The sequence below is a fragment of the Salarias fasciatus genome, chromosome 17 (assembly GCF_902148845.1).
Source record: "Salarias fasciatus chromosome 17, fSalaFa1.1, whole genome shotgun sequence".
Taxonomy (NCBI): Eukaryota; Metazoa; Chordata; class Actinopteri; order Blenniiformes; family Blenniidae; genus Salarias; species Salarias fasciatus.
Window position 1 is genome coordinate 20,324,828 of NC_043761.1, and position 19,283 is coordinate 20,344,110.

A 19,283-nucleotide genomic window follows, 5' to 3' on the forward strand; every position below is an offset into this window, starting at 1 on the left:
CAGAAGCTTAAAGCAAGGTTTATTTACAAAGGGAATACAAACCCACACACAAAACTGCTGGTTTTGTCTCCACAGGTTGGACCTGCGACCCGGGTCCAGAGCACTCTGGTGCAACACAGATCGATGCTGGACAGGGACAAGTTGTGATGACAAACAACAAGTCTGAAGCGTTTTTTCTAAGTGGATCGACGTGGACTGGACTGGGTTCAGTCCCCATGAAACACGTCTCAGTGGGACCTACAGGAATCTGGGGAGTCGACAGTTCAGACGAAGTCTATAAATATGGTGGCGGTGATTTTCTTCTCTCCCAAGGTAACTCATACAACCCTAAGTAACAATACATTACCACTTCGATCACTTTTGAAATTGTTTACAGAGGAGATACTGTGCACTTCCATGTGTATTCAGGTCAGAAACTGCACCAGGTGGATGCTGGAGGTCAAGACCAGATTCTTGGTGTCACCTCGTCTTCCACCGTTCACTGTCTGAGCAGTGCCGCTGCTTCAGGTTTTAAGCAAGGCGACTCTCTGAGCTGGACGACCTCCTCTAGAGCCTTGATGTACATCAGTTGTAGCTCACATGGATGCTGGGGGGTGAACTCTGGAAAGGAGATCTACTTCACTGTAAATTCTCACATTGGTTGGGTTTCAGTTGAGTTTTTACCCATTTCATTGTTGTTCATTGTAAAATGTGACAATACATGTTTTCTTTTTTGTTTTGAACGACAGAAAACTGATTCTTGTCAAATGAAAGGATGGACACGTGTGCAGGGAGTTGCAAGAATGGTTGAAGTTGGGACTGATGGAACTGTCTTTATGGTTGGTGGAAATGGAAATTTCTATCAAAGGTGGGGTGTTAATCTTATTTTTCTGCTTTTGCACATGATTTCAAGTGAAGACACATTGCTTTTGCGTTCATGTTTCAGAAAGGTTTTGTGTTTTGGCAGCAACATTCAGATAATCATCTGTTTACATGACAGCAGCAGAAATGCTGAAAACTATCTGTTGGTTGTCCAATGAACTAAAAACGTGTGCAGAGACCGATACGTAACAAACAATGGAAGAACACAGACCTTCTAAAGGACAGACATGTATTGTCATTAGGGTGACTGTCAACTCTAAAACTCCAAAGTCCTGGAGAAAACGGACTGTGGGTCATGACATTCTGGAGGAAAACATTGGTCCATTGGTCCATCTACTGAGCATGTGCAGACAAACTATTTGCTACATGCATGGTGTGCATGCACAGTAGCAGCTTTTTGAAAAAGTTGTATTTTGACCCATTTCCACAGAGACAGAGTTGCAGAGTTTTGGAAAAAGACCACCTTGGTAGCCTTTTTCAAAACATTGTCTTTTCCATGGGTCCGAGCACTGTTGTCGCGTATAGGCTACAGACCCCCAAAACATTACCAGACTTTTTCGTTTACACTTGAAAATGTTGTCTGGTCAACAGGTCTTTTATACAGTGAAGGGCTTTCGAGCAGGGAGAAGTCAGAAACTCACTGTGCTCCACAACCATGCAAAAGTGAGACCAAGAAGAGAGAACAGCAAACTCTGCAGATTAGCAGTACCAGGAAGCACATCCAGAGCTGCCTCCTTCTTCTTAAACTGGGACATGTGCAGGACGGAATGAGATAGGCAGGATGCCTCCTGCTGTTGTCTGTCCTATGTTGAGACTGGAGCAAAAAACTGAAGAAAGGAGTAATCAAGAATGCTCAAAAGTTTCAAGTCTCTGCACAAGTTCTTTTAATTCAGTGGGAGGGTGATCAGACAGGGAGATAACCTGAATGCTAGCAATAGATAAATACAGGGCGCCCCGGGCCTCAGCTATGAAGATCTAACAGCGTCAGAATCTCAAGCAGAAATGGTGCCGATCTCTTCTTTGCTCGGGAAATTATACTCTCGTCTCTGCATGATGATTGATGGTCACATTTTGATAAAACTCTGACCGTCACAGGTTGTTTTTCCCAGAGACCAATACAGACAGCAATTGTTTCATGAAGGTCACACGTATTCTGAAGTGAATAATCAGGCCAAAGAAGTCCAGTTTCTCATGAGAAAGATTAGGGAGTGAGCAGGGAGGATGAGCTTACCCCCCTGCTTTTGATCACTGAAACCGGCCTGGGACCGTCAGAATGCACACAGAATGAGCTTTCAGTTACAGCCTATTATACTGAAGGCCTCAAAGTCATGAAATAATCACAGAATGCATATATATATATATGAGGTGAAAATATAGTGAACAGTTGAATCAGTACATATTCATTAGAATGTGGATAAAATTGCAAATAAACAAGGGCATCTCAGCATAATGATTTAGAATGTGAATAATGTGGTGGGTAAATGAGTGGTCACAGCATAATGATTACAATGTGAATGCATTATACATCACCTATCTGTACTGAATACAGCATTTTGAATCAGCTTGAGGCTTCACAAATATATGGGCAAGTTTTACTCAACTCGTCCCCCAGATATCAGATGTCCCTGATTCTTCTTCAAGTCACACAGCAGAAAGTAAATGTAAACGTCTTGTTTTTACAGAATTGGCATCTCTGCTGATGTTCCACATGGAACTAGTTGGTTTCAAATCCCACTGTCGAACAACATCAAGCACGCGAGCTATGACCTGGGGAACCTCTGGCTTGTGATCAACGACGGGGTCATCATGAAGTGCACTCAGTAATGTTTTCACTGGCAACACAACACCATCAACATTCTCTGTTGATGCAATCAGAAATAATGGTTCATAAAAAAAAAAAATAAAAAAATAAATCACAATGTTTCTTTATTTTAGCGAACTCATTGATTCAGAATTGCTCATAACAATCTCTGTGTTTCTGTGGGTTTATTTTTTCCGGTGGTGGCATCAACAGGCATGGTAGGTGTAAATTTTAGAATGTTATCAATTGAAGCCAATTGAGGCTTGAGTATTGAATACACACCCCTACACAAATCTGCTGGTTTTGTCTCCACAGGCTGGACCTGTGACCTGGGTCCACAGCACTCTGGTGCGACACAGATCGATGCTGGACAGGGACAAGTTGTGATGACAAACGACAAGTCTGAAGTGTTTTTTCTGAGTGGATCGACGTGGGCCAGACTGGGTTCAGTCCCCCTCAAACACGTCTCAGTGGGATCTGCAGGAATCTGGGGAGTCGACAGTTCAGAAAAAGTCTACAAATATGTAGCTGGCGATTTCATTCTAATGAGTGGTAAATATGTGACAGTCTTTTAACCCTTTCCCTTCCACTCACAGCACAATGGGAACAGTTTCATGCAGAGATGATGTCCCTCTGTGTGTCCACAGGCCAGAGCTTGATTCAGCTGGATGCAGGAGGTGAAGGGCAGGTGGTCGGAGTCAACAGCTCTGCTTCCACTCACTGTCTGAAGAGTGGCTTTGCTTCAGCCTTCAACCAAGTTGCCTCTATGAGCTGGGACAGTATTGAGACGAACCTGCTTTATATCAGCTGCAACGCCCATGGATGCTGGACAGTGATGCCATCCCACAAAATCTTCTTTATGGTAAATCCTTTGTTCATTATTGGTTAAGCAGTGAATTCCTTCATTATTACCTCCGCCAAGGAGGTTATGTAATCACGTCGGTTTGTTGGTTTGTTGGTTTGTTGGTTGGTTGGTTGGTTTGTTAGCAACATTATGGAAAAAGTTAAGGACGGATTGCAATGGAACTTTGTGGAAAGGTGGGTCTTAGGCTAACTTAGAATCCATTAAATTATGGTGATGATCCGGATCACTGTCTGGATCCAGGAATTTTTTTAAAGGATTCTTTATCATTGACAGATAGGGAGTCTTTCACATAGTTGGGCAGGCCCGCCGACAGGGGGGGACAAAGGCCTGGTTCACACAGGACGCGCCGTGCGCGGAAGCGCCGCGCACTAAGTTTCAGATCGGCGCCCCTGTTAACCTATCTGACGGCTCATACAGGAGGATCCCCGCGAGCGTAGCGGCTCGCGCCCTGGACCGCGGCGCTCCGCTCCTCTCTATTTTCTCCGCGAGCCGCGCGCGCCGTGCACCGCCAGGTGTAAAGCTGGACAGAGCAGATCGCACCAGGCAGGAAGTCGGGAACAGAAAATACGAGAGAATCCGGTCAATTTTCAAATTAAAATAAAGTAAAATAAATTATGTTGCTTTTCGATTTTTCTTTTCAGATAAACACACACACACACAGGGAGAGAGGGTGAGAGAGAGAGGCACGCCGCAGCACTCCGCTCCGATCACACCCCGATCCCAATGTTGTTTTATTATATATGGTGTTCTTATTGTTGTTGGTGACTGATTTGAGCTGTGGCGGAGGTCTGCGCTCTCTGAGTGCCAAATTCTAGTTACTTATATACCATTTTAAATTGTATTGTTTTTTTAAACATCTGCTAAAGAAAATTGAGCCTGATTCCTGTGAGACGACCAACTGGAAGGCTGTGAACGGAGCAGCATCGATTGTTGAAGCTGGGACAGATGGATCCGTCTTCATGATAAACGAAGAGGGTCAGCTCTATGAGAGGTGGGATCTTCGTGTCATTTACATGACTACATTTCAAATGAAAAAACTTGGTTTTTGCGTTTTTCTTTTTGGAAAAGTCTCATTTCTACATGGCAACAGTTTTAAAATGATGTGTGTTTACACATAAACAGCAGAAACAAACTTGTTGTTAGTGACTGAGCACCATTGTCATGTAAACAAAACACAGGTTTGCCATTATCACTTGATGACATTGCCATGCATAGAGAGCCTTTATTTTAAGAACATAATGTTCAATTCTTCAGAGAATGAAACTCATACAGTGAGAACTTTGATGAAGACAATTTTACTAATTTTAAGACTTTTGTTGCATGGTGAACAGAATTGATACACATTCATGTATTCATAATCGATGTCTTCTCCCAACAGAACTGGAATCTCCTCTTCTTATCCAGTGGGAACTGGTTGGACTCTAATACCAATGACCAGTAACATGAGACACATCAGCTACGACCAGGGCGTCCTGTGGGCCATAAATGACATTGGTGCCATCCTGACATGCACAAAGAAATGTGATCACTGTCTTTGAAACACGATCAGCTTCATAGTGCTTCTGGCACAGATAATAAACAACCAGCAACTGATGCATGACATTCTTGAGACTCAAACATTCCTTGCATTGTTGCTGTTCACTGGGTGATGTCTTTTAGGTTTTAGGTTTTAGGCTATTTTAGTTGCAATGTGAATTTTCAGTCCTCTAACTGTCTCTTATTCATAAATGATTATTCAGGATTCTTCTTGATCATCTTTCAGCCGTTTCATTTTATCTCTTACATGCTCCACTGTGACAACAACCAACCATCTCAGCATAAATCTCTCACATGTTTGTGATTTACTGACAGGAAATGTGCTAAAAAAGTCCCACAATTCGAAAATAATATTAGAATATTCTGCCATATCACCCCTTGACAATGAGTTTATGTGTAGATGAACATGTGAATCATTGAATGAGGGTCAAGATGTGAAAAGTATGTAATATTTCCTTTATACATGTGGAGAAAAAAAGTCTTGACTTGGAGTGAACAGTAATTATGGGTCAAAGTTCTCATGATTCAAATTTTGAATCAGCAGGAGGTTCTTTGGGATGAGAATTACTTTTTCATTTTTTGATTGTGTTTCTTTAAACTCAGGCAGCATTAATAAAGTTGGTTCGCTCTCTTGTTGCTCATGAAATACCCAACAGGTGCAGTGAATAGAAACACAATATGTTTCCTGAATCCTTTTCCAGTGTCATAGTTCATTTAGACATAAAGACAGACAAATTGCTTGGACACGAAACCTGCCTGACATTTTAAATCAGTGATTGGCGGTGACAGTCCTGCAGTGAGGTATGCATCGATACTGACACAGTATCAAGTATTGGGTGTGATACTGCACAGAGTTCACAGATACCCAGAAGATTCATGGTGCAACTGTTACACCAACAACGTGGTGTGAAAAATAGTTCATTTCTATTTACCACTGGCAGGACAGGGAAAATATATAGATTGCGAAGTACTCCAGGAGAACACCAAAAAAAAAAAAAAAAGCTTTATCTCACCACTGCAAACTTTGCTCTTCTGCCCATTGACTGGCAGTCAGCAGTAAAATTGTTTCACTCTGACCCCTACTGGCAACTGCAAGTATACCGCATGAACACAACAACTGATCAATGAACGAAATATCTGATGAAAATAAAGGAATATCGAGTAAATTCGAGTTGGTGCCCCAGAATTATTAATTAAACAAACCACAGGTTAATTTAATACATAATTCACAACTTGTCTCAGCTTATTTTCTGTAATTTACCCATTCCCAGTAATTGTTCATTTGTGGCATTGTTAATTAACTAATACCACCTTGTTAATCAGTGATTTAATGGTTAAATCACCCTGGGATCTACTCATTCCCAAATTGCTGATTATTTGACATTATTAAGGAACAGGGGTGCACATAAGCCGTGCGCAAGCGCTACCAAATTGAAAAATGCGTACCTGATGAAACATTGTAACGCTCATTTGCGTACCAAGATTTGGGGATAGCAAGGTGCGCATCTGTGTGTTGGATAGGCCAGTGTTCATCTGTACTGTCAGACCGCGGGGGGGACGGTGCTCACTCAGAGCTTTCTTTTCAGGTGTAATGTTCTGCTGTTGTGAGTAAAATGACGCGCATAATACTTCAGACTGCTCTGTTTAGTCTAAACTCCCACGCTGGGGGTACGGCAGCCGCACAGGGACAAAAAGCCAAAAAGCTCACTGCGTCTCCCCTGAAGCCCTCTGGCACCCCCCAGGGGAGACGCACCTCACACTTTGAAAACCGCTGGTTTAAGTAATAAAAAGCAGATACTGTACGAGCACTTTTATTTTTCAGAACTTTAAACACCATTATATTTTGTGAAAGTTACAAGGTTTCAGACATTCTCTTACACTGCTTCTCTTCATTTTCAGTTGAAATTGAAGCAGGCTATGCAACATTGTCCCCGCATCCCTCTATTTTGTTCTTCCTGTAGGTAGGCGCGGGAAAAAAATGTATTTAAAAATGTGAGGACCAAGCAACAACCCAAGGTTCTCCCCTGAGAACAAGATTAAAAATATTATGTGCACCCCTGTTGATGAATGAATAACAGTTTATTCGGATTAATAATAATTAAATTTGGGATAAATTACTTGGTGCTTCACTTTAAACAGTTTCTTACGCCGTAATTGATTGTTATCAGTGATTCACTGTTAATGACCAGTAATTATTAACTGGTAAATGACAAGTTACTCAAATTAACGAGCTAATAAATTACTTAAAGTAAACAATTGCTCTCAGTAATCGATATTTCAGTAATTTAATATGAGTTACCCAACGTAAACCCCAACAAAGCATTATATATCATGTGAAATGGGATTCTCAGCGCCGGTGGCATTGAAAACAAAGTAGAGGAACAAACTGGAGGTGGGGTCAGATCTTTATACACAACAAGGGAGAAGCTTTTTGATGTTTGACTCAGATTCTGTGAAAGTGGGCCTTGGAAGAATTATCTTTTAACTTAAAATGTTCAAATACAGACTACATTTCTTTTAAAGACTGGCTCCTTGACGAACACCATGTGACTCTATTAGAGACATCAGCCTCATTAGTGTGGAGTCAATCTATTGTTTTCTGACATCTGACACTGTTACTGTCGCTTGTGAGTTTTCATCTGCTGGTTTAATTTGTTTTATGATCCATTTTTAAGAGATGTTTTTCTGACACACATTACATTGTGTGTACGTGACCTTTGACTAAGCACTTTATGATGTGGGTGTGTGTGTGTGTGCGTTCCATTGTTAAACCTCTGATAAAGCGGTCAATACTGTGTTAAAAATTAACTAGTTACCCTATGACCGACTTCCTTCAGCATTTCCTACTGCTGCTGCTAGTGGCAGTCAATGTTTAAATCAGAATAATAAAAGGTCTGACACGGCTTTTTGTCTGGTTTGTAACATCTACCCACAACAAGGGATTTGAAAGATGTAAAATTCTTTGAGTAGCCACAAACTATTTGAAAGTACACTACAAAAAAATTGTTTTACTTGTTGATTGAAAATTATTTCCATTTGCTTGTTGAAACAACTTCACATGTCAGCTTTATGATTAGTAGTTGAAAATCTTTACTTCTGATTCTGTGAACTTTCGAGGTGACAGTTTACATTCAATGTGTTATGTTTCCTTTAGCTCGTTTATTTTATTTATTTTTTTTTTAAATAATTTTATTTGAGTAACATGATAAAACAAAAACAAATCAGAGTCACATCAACAAACAGAAATGCAGAACTTATAACAGTCCTGCACAATCAACAATCCAAAGTAGAAGAAAACAAAAACAATTTGCACAAATAGCGTGCTCATTCAATTTAAGGATAGCGACAAAAAATGCAAACAATTTGCATGGTAGTGTACTCATTACATGAGTCTTTCTCAGGTGTTAGCCATTTAATTGTTCTGCATATTTCCGCATAAAATAATGTTTATATGTCTTTTTAAATTGCCCCAGATCCTTACAGGTTTTAATATCATCTTCTAAATTATTCCAAAGGTCCACACCACACCTGGTTATGCACATGCTTTTTTGAGTTGTTCTAAAGTAAGGTTTTTTTAAGTCCCTTCTCTTGTACAGAACATTTTCTGGATATGTTCTGGCAAAATATTTACTTTAGCTTTAAAGATAAATAAGTTAGTCTTAAACTCTATTTGGTCCCTGAATTTTAAGATTTTTGACTGGAGAAACAAGGCATTTGTGTGATCACGATAACCAGCTAAATGAAGGATCCTAATTGCTCTTTTTTGCATTTTATACCAAACGTCTGTGTTGCTTTTATATGTATTTCCCCAAACTTCAGCACAATATGTTAAGTGGGGTAGGATGAGAGCACAATATATGGTGAACAGGGATTTCTTGTCAAGGATATACTTGGATTTATTCATCAAGGCCACGATTTTTGCCACTTTAGTCTTGATTTTTGAGATGTGTTGTTTCTAACAGATTTTATGGTCAAGGGTTACACCAAGAAATGTGTACTCATAGACTCTCTCAATAGAAACATCGTCAATTTGAATTTGGATTTGTGGATTTATGTAACGATTTCCAAAGAACATAATTTTTGTCTTTAATATATTTAAGGACACTTTTTCAGCTTACCCATTTCAATTGTGATCTCTTCCATCAATGTTTTCAGGTTCTCCCCTGAGCACAATATTGTTGTATCATGAGCAAATAGAACAAGTTTTAGTTTTTCAGAAACAGAATACAGATCATTAATGTACAATAGAAACAATTTTGGTCCCAGCACAGATCCCCGTGGAGTGCTACACACTATGTTTTCACACATTGACCTGTGCTGTCCCATCTGGACATTTAAAGTTACTGTGTACCTCACTTTGACTCTAAAAGACTGTGCCAAATGTGTGTTTGCCCTAAAAACTGGTTTATTGACATTGCACAAACTTTGCTTCATTGATTTTTTGTTTGGTTTTTCCAACATTTCCAAAGAGACTGTCATCAAAATGAAGGTGGAAAAACAGTCCGTATCTAAATTTTAAATATAGGATGCAAAGTTATAGCTGGTTCAGAAGTCCCAAAGTTCCTGTATAACCTCAGATTACTCTTTTGATAGGTGTACTTATTATATTAAACTTGACTCCATTCATTTGCTATGTTTGATCATCACACCGTCATGGCTTGGTATTTCAAGAAAGTGAGGTTAAAGTCAAAATCATTGAGCCACTTGGAAAAACAAAAATGTCACATGGCTCTCAAACATACGCCCACTCTTTGAATATGTATATGTCTGTGATAAGACACAAAGATACAAAGGTTCATTGCAGTGTTTGGACTCACAGGTGAGATGAAATCTGCGGCAGTCTTGTTTCTGGTGATCAACTGCCTGTCCAGGTGTCATGGTAGGTCCTGTTTCAGTGAAACAAAATACTGTGTGAAAGCCAGTGAAGCTGAAATGGGCTTTTCCTGAGTTGTTTTTCTCTCCACAGGCTGGACCTGCGACCTGGGTCCACAGCACTCTGGGGCAACACAGATTGATGCTGGACAGGGACAAGTTGTGATGAGAAATGACAAATCTGAAGCGTTTGTTCTGAGTGGATCAACGTGGACCCGGCTGGGTTCGCTCCCTATCAGACACATCTCAGTGGGACCTGCAGGAATCTGGGGAGTTGACAGTTCAGATAAAGTCTACAGATTTGGCGACAGTGATTTCCTTCTTACTCACGGTAACTCATACAGCACCAAATAACGTTGGATCCCCACTCAGGTCACTCGTTTGCAGAGGAGATAATGTGTACTTCCATGTGTTTTCAGGTCAGAATTTGAACCAGGTGGATGCTGGAGGTCAAGACAAGATTGCTGGAGTCACCTCGTCTTCTACCATTCATTGTCTGAGTGCTGGTGCTTCACCTCTCAAGGAAGGCGACTCTCTGACATGGACCACCTTCCCTGGAGCATTGATGTATATCAGTTGTAGCTCGTATGGATGCTGGGGGGTGAACTCTGGACAGCAGATCTACTTCACTGTAAATTCTCACATTGCTTGGTTCTCAGCTGAGTTTTTACCCATTTCGATGTTTGTGAAATGTGACAATACATGTTTTTTTTTTTTTTTTGAACGACAGAAAACTGATTCCTGTCAAATTAGAGGATGGACACGTGTGGAAGGAGCTGCAATTATGGTTGAAGTTGGGACTGATGGAACTGTCTTTGTGGTGAATGTACATGGAAATCTCTATCAGAGGTGGGGTATTAATCTTGTTATTCTGCTTTTACACATCATTTCAAGTGAAAACACATTGTTTTTGCAGTCTCCTTTCAGATAAGTTTTGTGTTTTGACATCAATGGTTTGAAAAACGGTCTTTCTTTACATGGCAACTGCAGAAATGATGAAAGCAGTGTCTGTGGGTTGTTTGTTGAATGAAATCCAAAAACTGCAGAAGAATATGTTGCAAATATTACCAGTGGAAAAACAAGGATATTCCTATGGACAAACAACCAAATTTGATTGTTGTTACAGTGACTGGCAACTCTAAAACTACTAACTATAAAATTACTAAAAATACGGACTGGAAATCATGAGTCTCTGGAGGCAAATATTCAGACTGTCAATCTGCTGAGCATGTGCAGAATAACTATTCACTACAGTTGTGGTGCGCATGCACAGTGGCGGTGTTTTGAAAAAGTTGTGTTTTCCCCCATTTCTGCAGTGACAGAGGCCCTGCTCATACTTGCCATTCACTTGCGTCTCGGGAGAAGTATCAAGTACTGAAGACAAGTGTGAGCAGGCACCAATACGTCTTCATGCGTCTTCACTCATACTAATTCACGAGGTGGTCTGCCATGCAACTGCTCGCAAATGTTTTGTGGTGCGAACTATACGCGTCTTGAATGGGCCCCGGACAGCAGCAGCTTCTTAGGTGGGGGCTTCATCATTCTTCAATTTCAGCCCATATTCTCAGTGTTAACTTACAGTGTGCTTATAAACCAGACCCAAGCAGCAGCCATTAAGCGGCACTGGTTGGTTTGATTTTATGTCATTCAGAATGTTAATCAGTGATTCTTAAAGCTCGTGTCCGGAGTTTTGAAAGAAAGAGAGTTTTTTTAATCCAACATCTCGAGGTTCTGCCCTCCCTCTGCTTTCGCGAACGACCAAGCCACGCCCCTTTAATTGTGAATGTGCATTATCCGCGGGCTGAAAATGAGTGCCTCCGAGTCCACAAGCATCCTACATGTTTAGCTGTTTATGGCGGATGTTTAGCATTCAATGGATATACCCGAGGTAAGCTAGGTAAGATAGCTAGGCTGCTCACCTCTGCCTGGGTGAGTGTGCATGCTCTCTGGCTGTGCGCACACGTTGATTGACAGCATGACAAAGGAGAAGCTCGAAATCTATTGGCTCAAGCTGACCGGCGCTTTTTCGGATAACATGGCGAAGCTCATAAATACATTTTATATTGCTTTATGCTAATATTACATTATAGTATCAAACCAGACTAACACATTTAAGGTCTGTTAAAAAAATGATACATACATTGGAAACGAACGGAAAAGAACGGACACGAGCTTTAACCTCTTGATGCTAAGGTTGTTGAATCTCTTCTCTTGATTTAGTGTCAATGGTTCAGCAACCTCAATCCACTCCCCCGAAAATCACTTGGGCACCGGAGCTTACTAGTGTGCAGCACGGTGGCATTGCTCCTGTTTGTACGAATAGCCGGTACTGATAGATGGTAGCCCAGCACTAGCCAGGCTGCTCGGCTTTCTGATACTGAGCCGGATCTACCCCTGTCAGGACGTTGCATCCGCACGCTCCCTCCCCCCGACATGTTGACTAGCCAGCCATGGCTGGTAGCGACGTGGTCAGTGCTAGCTTGGCCACTGTGGTGGAGGCACAGTTCTCGTGCACCTTGCTTGGCTTATCAGAACGATCCTGGTTTTTTAGCAACACAGCTAATGTTAGCTTAGCTAAACTTGTAGGCCACATTCTGCTTTTTTCCTCGGCTTATCAGGCCCAGCTATATGTTAACCACACTGTGAGTGTTAGCTTGGCCACTGCCAGTGGAGGTGGTGTTCATGCATTCTCTCCCAGCTTATTGGGGCTGAGGGCTGCTGTTAGCCGCACGGTTGGTGTTAGCTTAGCCGTGGCTGATGAAGGCTGTGCTGATGTCCCCTTCTTCCTGCTTGTTGATGTCAATCCTGTCTGTTAGTGACACAACTAGTATTATCTTGTGGCCATAGCTGGTGCAGAGATACACACACACACACACACACACACACACACACACACACACACACACACGCACGCACGCACACACGCACACACGCACACACGCACACACACACACACACACACACACACACACACAAACACTTGTTGGTGCCAGTCCTGTCTGTTAAGGACCCAAATAATACTGGGTTGTAACCGCTGCCAGTGTCGACCCTGTTGTGTTCTTCCCCTGGCTTGTGGGAGCCAAACATTACTGTTGACCATAAGGTTGGTGTTAGTTTTAGTTGTGGTTGGTGAAGGGCCCCCACCCTCCGACTATTGGCACCAAGCCTGTCTGGTGAGTGACACTGTCAGTGTCAGCTTGGGGGCCTGTGACCAGGGAAGGCCATGGTACACTGTTCCTCTGGCTTATTGGTACCAGCCACAATTAACAGTATGGCCACTGCTGGTCTGTGGCCTTTGTGGTCTGTGGTCTGTGGTCTGTGGTCTGTGAAGGCTACTTTCTGCCCTTCCCCTGGCATCTTGGCACCAATCCTGTCTATCGAGTGACACTGCTAGTGCCAACTCGGCCTGTGTCTGGTGATGGAGGTTGTTGCGCCCAACTGCTCCTGGCACGTGGTGCCTCCAGCAAGAGGGCAGGAGGGAACTGCCATTCCGTCGTTCCCCACCCTGGACGGAGCCACAGCATAACCTTGCTGGTCCTGCTGCCATGTGTCTGTTGTGTAGATGGTGTCTGTGCCCCCTTCCATCAGCTTATTGAACTGACCTTGCCTGTTGATCTACTGAGAGATGTTGCTATGGTCAGCGTGGAGCCCAAGACCAGTGAAGGTGATGGCCGCAACCCCGTTCTCAGCACAAGGTATCTCTTGACAGAGGGCAGCTGACGCTTGACCGTTCCCTCTTCTGAGCATAGGCTAAGCTAGACAGGCCCTGTGGTTCTGCATCTGCTGTTATAGGTCGTCTGTGCTCTTCCTTCAGTTATTGCAATGACCTTGTCTTGAACATACAGAGCAATGCTGGTGCTGTCAGCTTGGCTTTCACCGATGAAGATGGCATTCACACCCCCGCTCCTGGTGGGGGGAAGTTTCAGCTAGGGTAGTAGCCTGGTGTTTCTGCCTTTACTGGTAGGTGGCGTACGCCGACCTTGTCTGTGACGCACTGAGTGGCACTGGTCGTGCCAGTTCAGCAGTGTCTGGCAAAGGTGGGGTGCCCCCCCACCCCCACCGGTGGATGCCATCCTTCTCAGAAGGAACCACCGTTCAGCTGTTCCTCTCTTGGATGTAGCTTCAGCTAAGTGACTTGAGGGCTGTAGTCCCCAGCAACTTCTGCAAAGGCCGGATGTAGTGCCTTTGCAGAGGCTGCTTGAATGGAAGGCTGCCTGGTTGGATGGATCTTGCTTGGATGCCCAGTGGCACCACTCTGGGTGTGGTCTTTGGCCTGCCAACAGACTGTCACCACGGATGCTAGTCTTTCCAGGTGGGGTGCCATCTGGTGTCTCAGGGCAGTTCAAGGACAGTGGTCTGTTTGGTGTGGTGTAGATCGCATGAGTGCGCTGCGGCAGTACACCTGGCCCTTAAATGCTTTTTGGCCACACTTGAGGGGAAGGCTTGTGTTTGTATGGCCACAAAAGGCTCCTCTGGAGGGCAGTCGTCTTCCATATATCTTGAAGGTGTATGTGGCAACAATATCAGCCTGGTAGGATGGAGTTGCAAATGGCACAGCTGAGAGCCCTGACCTTTAGTCAGTTTTCTCTAAGGGGCTCTGAAGGTTAGGGTTAGGGTTGACACCGGAACATATTACCTTCCTTGGGTCACCCAGGGGTCGCCAGTGATGTTGTTAGTATACATATTCAAACTGCTCATGCGTGAAGGAAACATTCAATGCTTTCAGCACCACTTTCTGGGATTCATAAAACCATTGTTACATTTGTAACTTTCATTTCCCATTTAAACTTCTATATATTGTTTGGTAAATGGGCCTTTCATACAGTGAATGGCTTTGGAGCAGGGAGACTTGAGAAACCCACTGTACTCCACAATTCTGCATTGCAGAAAAAAAAATGAGATCAACAAGAGAAACAACAAAAATTGCACATTTTAGCAGTACCAGGAATCAGATGTATTGCCTCACTCTTCATAAACTGAGATATGTACAGGAAAGAATGAGAGCAACAGGATACCTCCTGCTGTTGGCTGTCCTAACTGTATTGGACGCAGCATTTTAAATCAGCTTGAGGCTTCAAAAATATATGGGCAAGTTTTGCTCAGCTAATCCTTCAGATATTAGAAATTCCAGCTGGAGCTAAGTTTACGAGCGGTAAACAAAGTGAAACCAGTGCGGCTGCCAGCTGGAGGCAACGCGGAGTGATATGAAGGGAGAGAAAATAGTGTCATGCATTTATGAGGTCTGATTTTTTCATGCAGAACAGTTTTGTGATGCAAATAAATCACTCTTTCGAACACATATTGGTTTGAGAAGAAAAACTCTTTGTTTTCATGGTCCCAGCAAACTTGCTGGACTACCTTCCTTTGGACTGAAACCGGACAGGATCTCCATTCACTGGACGCTGTCGGGGGTCAGTCTGTGTGAATGAACAACACTGCTGACGGAGATGCCATACAGATTCATGTCAAAAATCCCGAACTATCGCTTTAATGTCACTTGATAAAAGTGAATCTTTGGGACTTTTGTTGAGTCATAGGGAAGTCCCAGATTAAAAATGTTATGCTGAGCACAAGTAAATGTATCCATGTTTTGTTTTTACAGAACTGGCATCTCTGCTGATGTTCCACATGGAACTGGTTGGTTTCAAATCCCACTGTCGAACAACATCAAGCATGCAAGCTATGACCTGGGGAACCTCTGGCTTGTGATAAACGGAGGGATCATCGCGAAGTGCTCTCAGTAATGTGTTCACTGGCAATGACACACCACCAATAGTCTCTGGTCTAACTGTTAATGCAATCAGAAGTCATGGTTGAAGAACAAACAAGACTAAAAGAAAAAAAATCATAATGTTTCTTTTTTTTGAGATAACTCATTGGTTCCAAATTGCTCATCAGGATTTTTGTGTTTGTGTGGTTTTGTTATTTTTATTTTTTTCATACCTGTGGCGCGATTTCATCAGACATGGTAGGTGTACATTATAAAATATTTGTTGAAGCCAACAGAGCCTTAAATTAGCATTTCAATGAAAGGGAAGACAGACCCTTACACAAAACTGCTGGTTCTGTCTCCACAGACTGGACTTGCGACCCGGGTCCAGAGCACTCTGGTGCGAAACAGATTGATGCTGGACAGGGGCAAGTTGTGATGACAAACGACAAGTCTGAAGCATTTTTTCTAAGAGAATCGACATGGACCCGGCTGGCTTCAGTCCCCATCAAACACATCTCAGTGGGACCTGCAGGAATCTGGGGAGTTGACAGTTCCAACAACGTCTACAAATATGGTGGCGGTGATTTTGTTCTTTCCAATGGTAACTCACATTACACTAACATTCCATTACCACTCAGATCACTTTTGAAACTGTTTGCAGAGGAGATAATGTGTAATTCCATTTGTTTTCAGGTCAGAGTCTGCACCAGGTGGATGCTGGAGGTCAAGACAAGATTGCTGGAGTCACCTCATCTTCCACTATTCATTGTCTGAGCAGTGCCGTTGCTTCAGGTTCTAAGCAAGGCGTCTCCCTGAGCTGGACCACCTTCCCTGGAGCATTGATGTATATCAGTTGTAGCTCATATGGATGCTGGGGGGTGAACTCTGGACAGCAGATCTACTTCACGGTAAATTCTCATATTCCTTGGGATTCAGTTGAATTTTTAGTCCTTTTTTGTTTGTAGAATAAGACAATACATGTGTTTTTTTTATGAATGACAGAAAACTGATTCCTGTCAAATTAGAGGATGGACACATGTGGAAGGAGGTGCAATTATGGTTGAAGCTGGGACTGATGGAACTGTCTTTGTGGTGACTGTACATGGAACTCTCTTTCAGAGGTGGGGAGTCAATCCTGTTATTCCGCTTTTACACATCATTTCAAGTGAAAACACATTCTTTTTTTATTCTTGTTTCAGACAAGTTATTTTTATTTTATTTTATTTTATTTTATTTTATTTTATCTTATTTTATTTTATTTTATTTTATTTTATTTTATTTTATTTATTTATTTTACTGCAATGTTTGAAAATCGTGTCTGTTTACACAGCAACAACTGCTGAAACGCTGAAATGTTCTTCCTCATGTTGGGCTGGAATTGGTGCTGTGGGTATTTTTTTCTTATGAAAGCGTGCAGATAACAATGTCATAAATGTCAACAATCGGAAAACATGGACAGTCCTACTGACTGACCAACAAAATAGATTGTTATTACAATAACTGTCAACTACAAAACTCCCAAGTCCAGGAGAATATAGACTGGGAGTCCTGACACTCTGGAGGCTGTTGTGATTGTCCATCTACAGAGCACGTGGAGAAGAAGTATTTACAGCTGTGGTGTGCATGTGCAGTCGTGGCAGGTCAAAAAGTTGCATTTTCCCCTGTTTCTGCAGATATGGTACAGCGGACTTTTCAAAAAGCTCTACTTTGGGACTGTTTTCACAATGTGTTTTAATGGGTCCGAGTACCATATTCATGTAAACAGATCCCAAAAACATAACCAAAGTTTTTTGTTAACACTTTAAAATGTCTGATAAACAGGTCTTCCATACAGTGAAAGGATATGGAGCAGGGAGAAGTGAGAAACTCTCCATGCTCCACCGTCATGTATTGCAACAAAAGAAATGAGACCAAAAAAAAAAGATACATCAATTCAGATCACGGTTCCGAAGGGAGTCATGATTAGAAGTGAGAGACCAAAAAAAGCCAACCTGCACACATACATAGCAGAAAAACACGAGACAAGTTGCTATCAGACTAACGGATCAGTGGTTGCTGCCCTCAATCGGCGCTACACGCCATCACCATTAGTCATCAGCAGAAGAGAGGGGAGGAGACTTTGAGAGTTGGGGGGGGGGGGGGGGGGGGGGGGCGGTCATGTGTGCGAGTGTGTGCCCTATCAGTTCATCAGTCCATGTTTATGTGTGTGGTTGGCCTGTCCTCTCTGCGCTCCAGCTGGTGACCTCCGTTGCCATGGGGATGTCCTCCAAAGAAGCAGTCCAGAAAGGGGAGGGTGTGTTGTCGGGTCAGAGTCAGACAGTGGTGGGAGATAGAGAGCGACCTCGTGTCTTTATCTTCTTCTGGGAGATTGTTTGAATTCCAAGGGGCGCCAGATTCAGTCCGAAGGTTTCTTGGTATCTTGTTTTGGTCAGAAGGAGTCGTTGTGACCTTCCCGTTATCGCTGGTTCTCAACTGTTTCAGACAGAAGCTGAGTTGTACCTTCCCGTGTTAGAATCCATCTTGCGCCTCAAATCGTCCATAGTTCCAGCAAATTTGTCCATCCTTCGAAAGAGTTCGCAAACTCGGTCAGCCTCAGCTTTTGCCCGTTGATTTGAAAAGACCGTCCACCCTTGGACGTGTTTTGTGGTGGTGGCCTTCCTAATCTTCCAGAGGATCAGACCACAGCCCAGGCCAATCAGCAGCAGACCGATCATCATAAATCCGAAAATGTAGACATCTTCTGCATCCTCGACGCTCAGATTTGCCAGACAGATGATGGCTCTCCAGCTTCCGCGGGACTCCATCAAATACCCAGCATGCCGAGCCCCGTCAGGGCAGACAGGCTCCCCTGCTCCTGCACTTCTTTGTGAGAAAATCGTATCAATTGCGTTGAGAGACCAGCTGATCAATTCCATCGTTGATGTTTGATTCTTCGAAGAAAATCAAGGCAGGTTGTTGCTCCAGTCAAACAGACGAGACAGAGTGCAGCAGCAGAGACAATAGGGAGGGAGAGAAACAAGCAGGAGCGATAGGAAAAGCGTCCGCCTCCTCCAAGAGCCAGCGAAGGAATGCCTTTTTTTTTTTTTTTTTTTCAAATGAATCAGAATCATTTTAAATCAGCTTGAAGCTTCACAAATATATGGGCAACTTTTTCTCAGCTAGTTCCTCAGATATCAGAAGTCACTGATTCTCCTTCATGTCACCCAGCAGAAACAAGTTAGTTTTGGGGACTTCTGATTAATAAAATTAAGTTTCCTGAAAAGTGAAAGTATCTATGTTTTCTTTTTACAGAACTGGCATCTCTGCTAATGTTCCACATGGTACTGGTTGGCTTCAACTCCCAATGTCAAAGAACATCAAGCACGCAAGCTATGACCTTGGGAACCTCTGGCTTGTGATGAATGGAGGACTCATCATGAAGTGCACTAAGTAATGTTTTCACTGGCAACACGACACTGTCAACATTCTCTGATCTGTTTTTTTTTTTTTTTGTCTAACTGTTAATGCAGTCAGAAATCATGGCTGCAAAGAAAAAGTCAACTGTAGGGTTTATAATAGAGGTGAGCCGAATGCACGTTTTAAACGAGTACTCATTACGGATAATGCATTTTTTTCGAATCTGAGTATAACCTGAG

At 42.7% G+C, this 19,283-nt stretch overlaps 3 protein-coding genes across 3 annotated transcripts; all 3 read left to right on the forward strand.

Annotated features, from left to right (window-relative positions):
- Positions 1 to 215: 215 nt before the first annotated feature.
- On the forward strand, positions 216 to 5,065 carry LOC115404710 (fish-egg lectin-like). The gene is made up of 5 exons (XM_030114103.1): positions 216 to 312; positions 2,978 to 3,214; positions 3,310 to 3,524; positions 4,394 to 4,518; positions 4,906 to 5,065. Exons 1-5 carry the CDS (start codon positions 216 to 218, stop codon positions 5,063 to 5,065), a joined length of 834 nt encoding a protein of 277 aa, XP_029969963.1.
- A 4,822-nt stretch (positions 5,066 to 9,887) lies between these two features.
- Positions 9,888 to 15,679, forward strand: LOC115403879 (fish-egg lectin-like). The gene is made up of 5 exons (XM_030112917.1): positions 9,888 to 9,942; positions 10,030 to 10,266; positions 10,355 to 10,566; positions 10,666 to 10,784; positions 15,538 to 15,679. Exons 1-5 carry the CDS (start codon positions 9,888 to 9,890, stop codon positions 15,677 to 15,679), a joined length of 765 nt encoding a protein of 254 aa, XP_029968777.1.
- Positions 15,680 to 15,900: 221 nt separating this feature from the next.
- LOC115404711 (fish-egg lectin-like) lies at positions 15,901 to 19,081 on the forward strand. The gene is made up of 5 exons (XM_030114104.1): positions 15,901 to 15,907; positions 16,013 to 16,249; positions 16,342 to 16,556; positions 16,651 to 16,769; positions 18,940 to 19,081. Exons 1-5 carry the CDS (start codon positions 15,901 to 15,903, stop codon positions 19,079 to 19,081), a joined length of 720 nt encoding a protein of 239 aa, XP_029969964.1.
- Positions 19,082 to 19,283: the final 202 nt, after the last annotated feature.

Coding starts and splice junctions, on each gene's coding strand:
- LOC115404710 (XM_030114103.1), top strand. CDS start 216: ATGAAACACGTCTCAGTGGGACCTACAGGAATCTGGGGAGTCGACAGT. Junction 3,525..4,393: donor CCCACAAAATCTTCTTTATG/GTAAATCCTTTG, acceptor CATCTGCTAAAG/AAAATTGAGCCTGATTCCTG. Junction 4,519..4,905: donor GAGGGTCAGCTCTATGAGAG/GTGGGATCTTCG, acceptor TTCTCCCAACAG/AACTGGAATCTCCTCTTCTT.
- LOC115403879 (XM_030112917.1), top strand. CDS start 9,888: ATGAAATCTGCGGCAGTCTTGTTTCTGGTGATCAACTGCCTGTCCAGG. Junction 9,943..10,029: donor CTGCCTGTCCAGGTGTCATG/GTAGGTCCTGTT, acceptor TTCTCTCCACAG/GCTGGACCTGCGACCTGGGT. Junction 10,267..10,354: donor TGATTTCCTTCTTACTCACG/GTAACTCATACA, acceptor ATGTGTTTTCAG/GTCAGAATTTGAACCAGGTG.
- LOC115404711 (XM_030114104.1), top strand. Junction 16,250..16,341: donor TGATTTTGTTCTTTCCAATG/GTAACTCACATT, acceptor ATTTGTTTTCAG/GTCAGAGTCTGCACCAGGTG. Junction 16,557..16,650: donor GACAGCAGATCTACTTCACG/GTAAATTCTCAT, acceptor TATGAATGACAG/AAAACTGATTCCTGTCAAAT.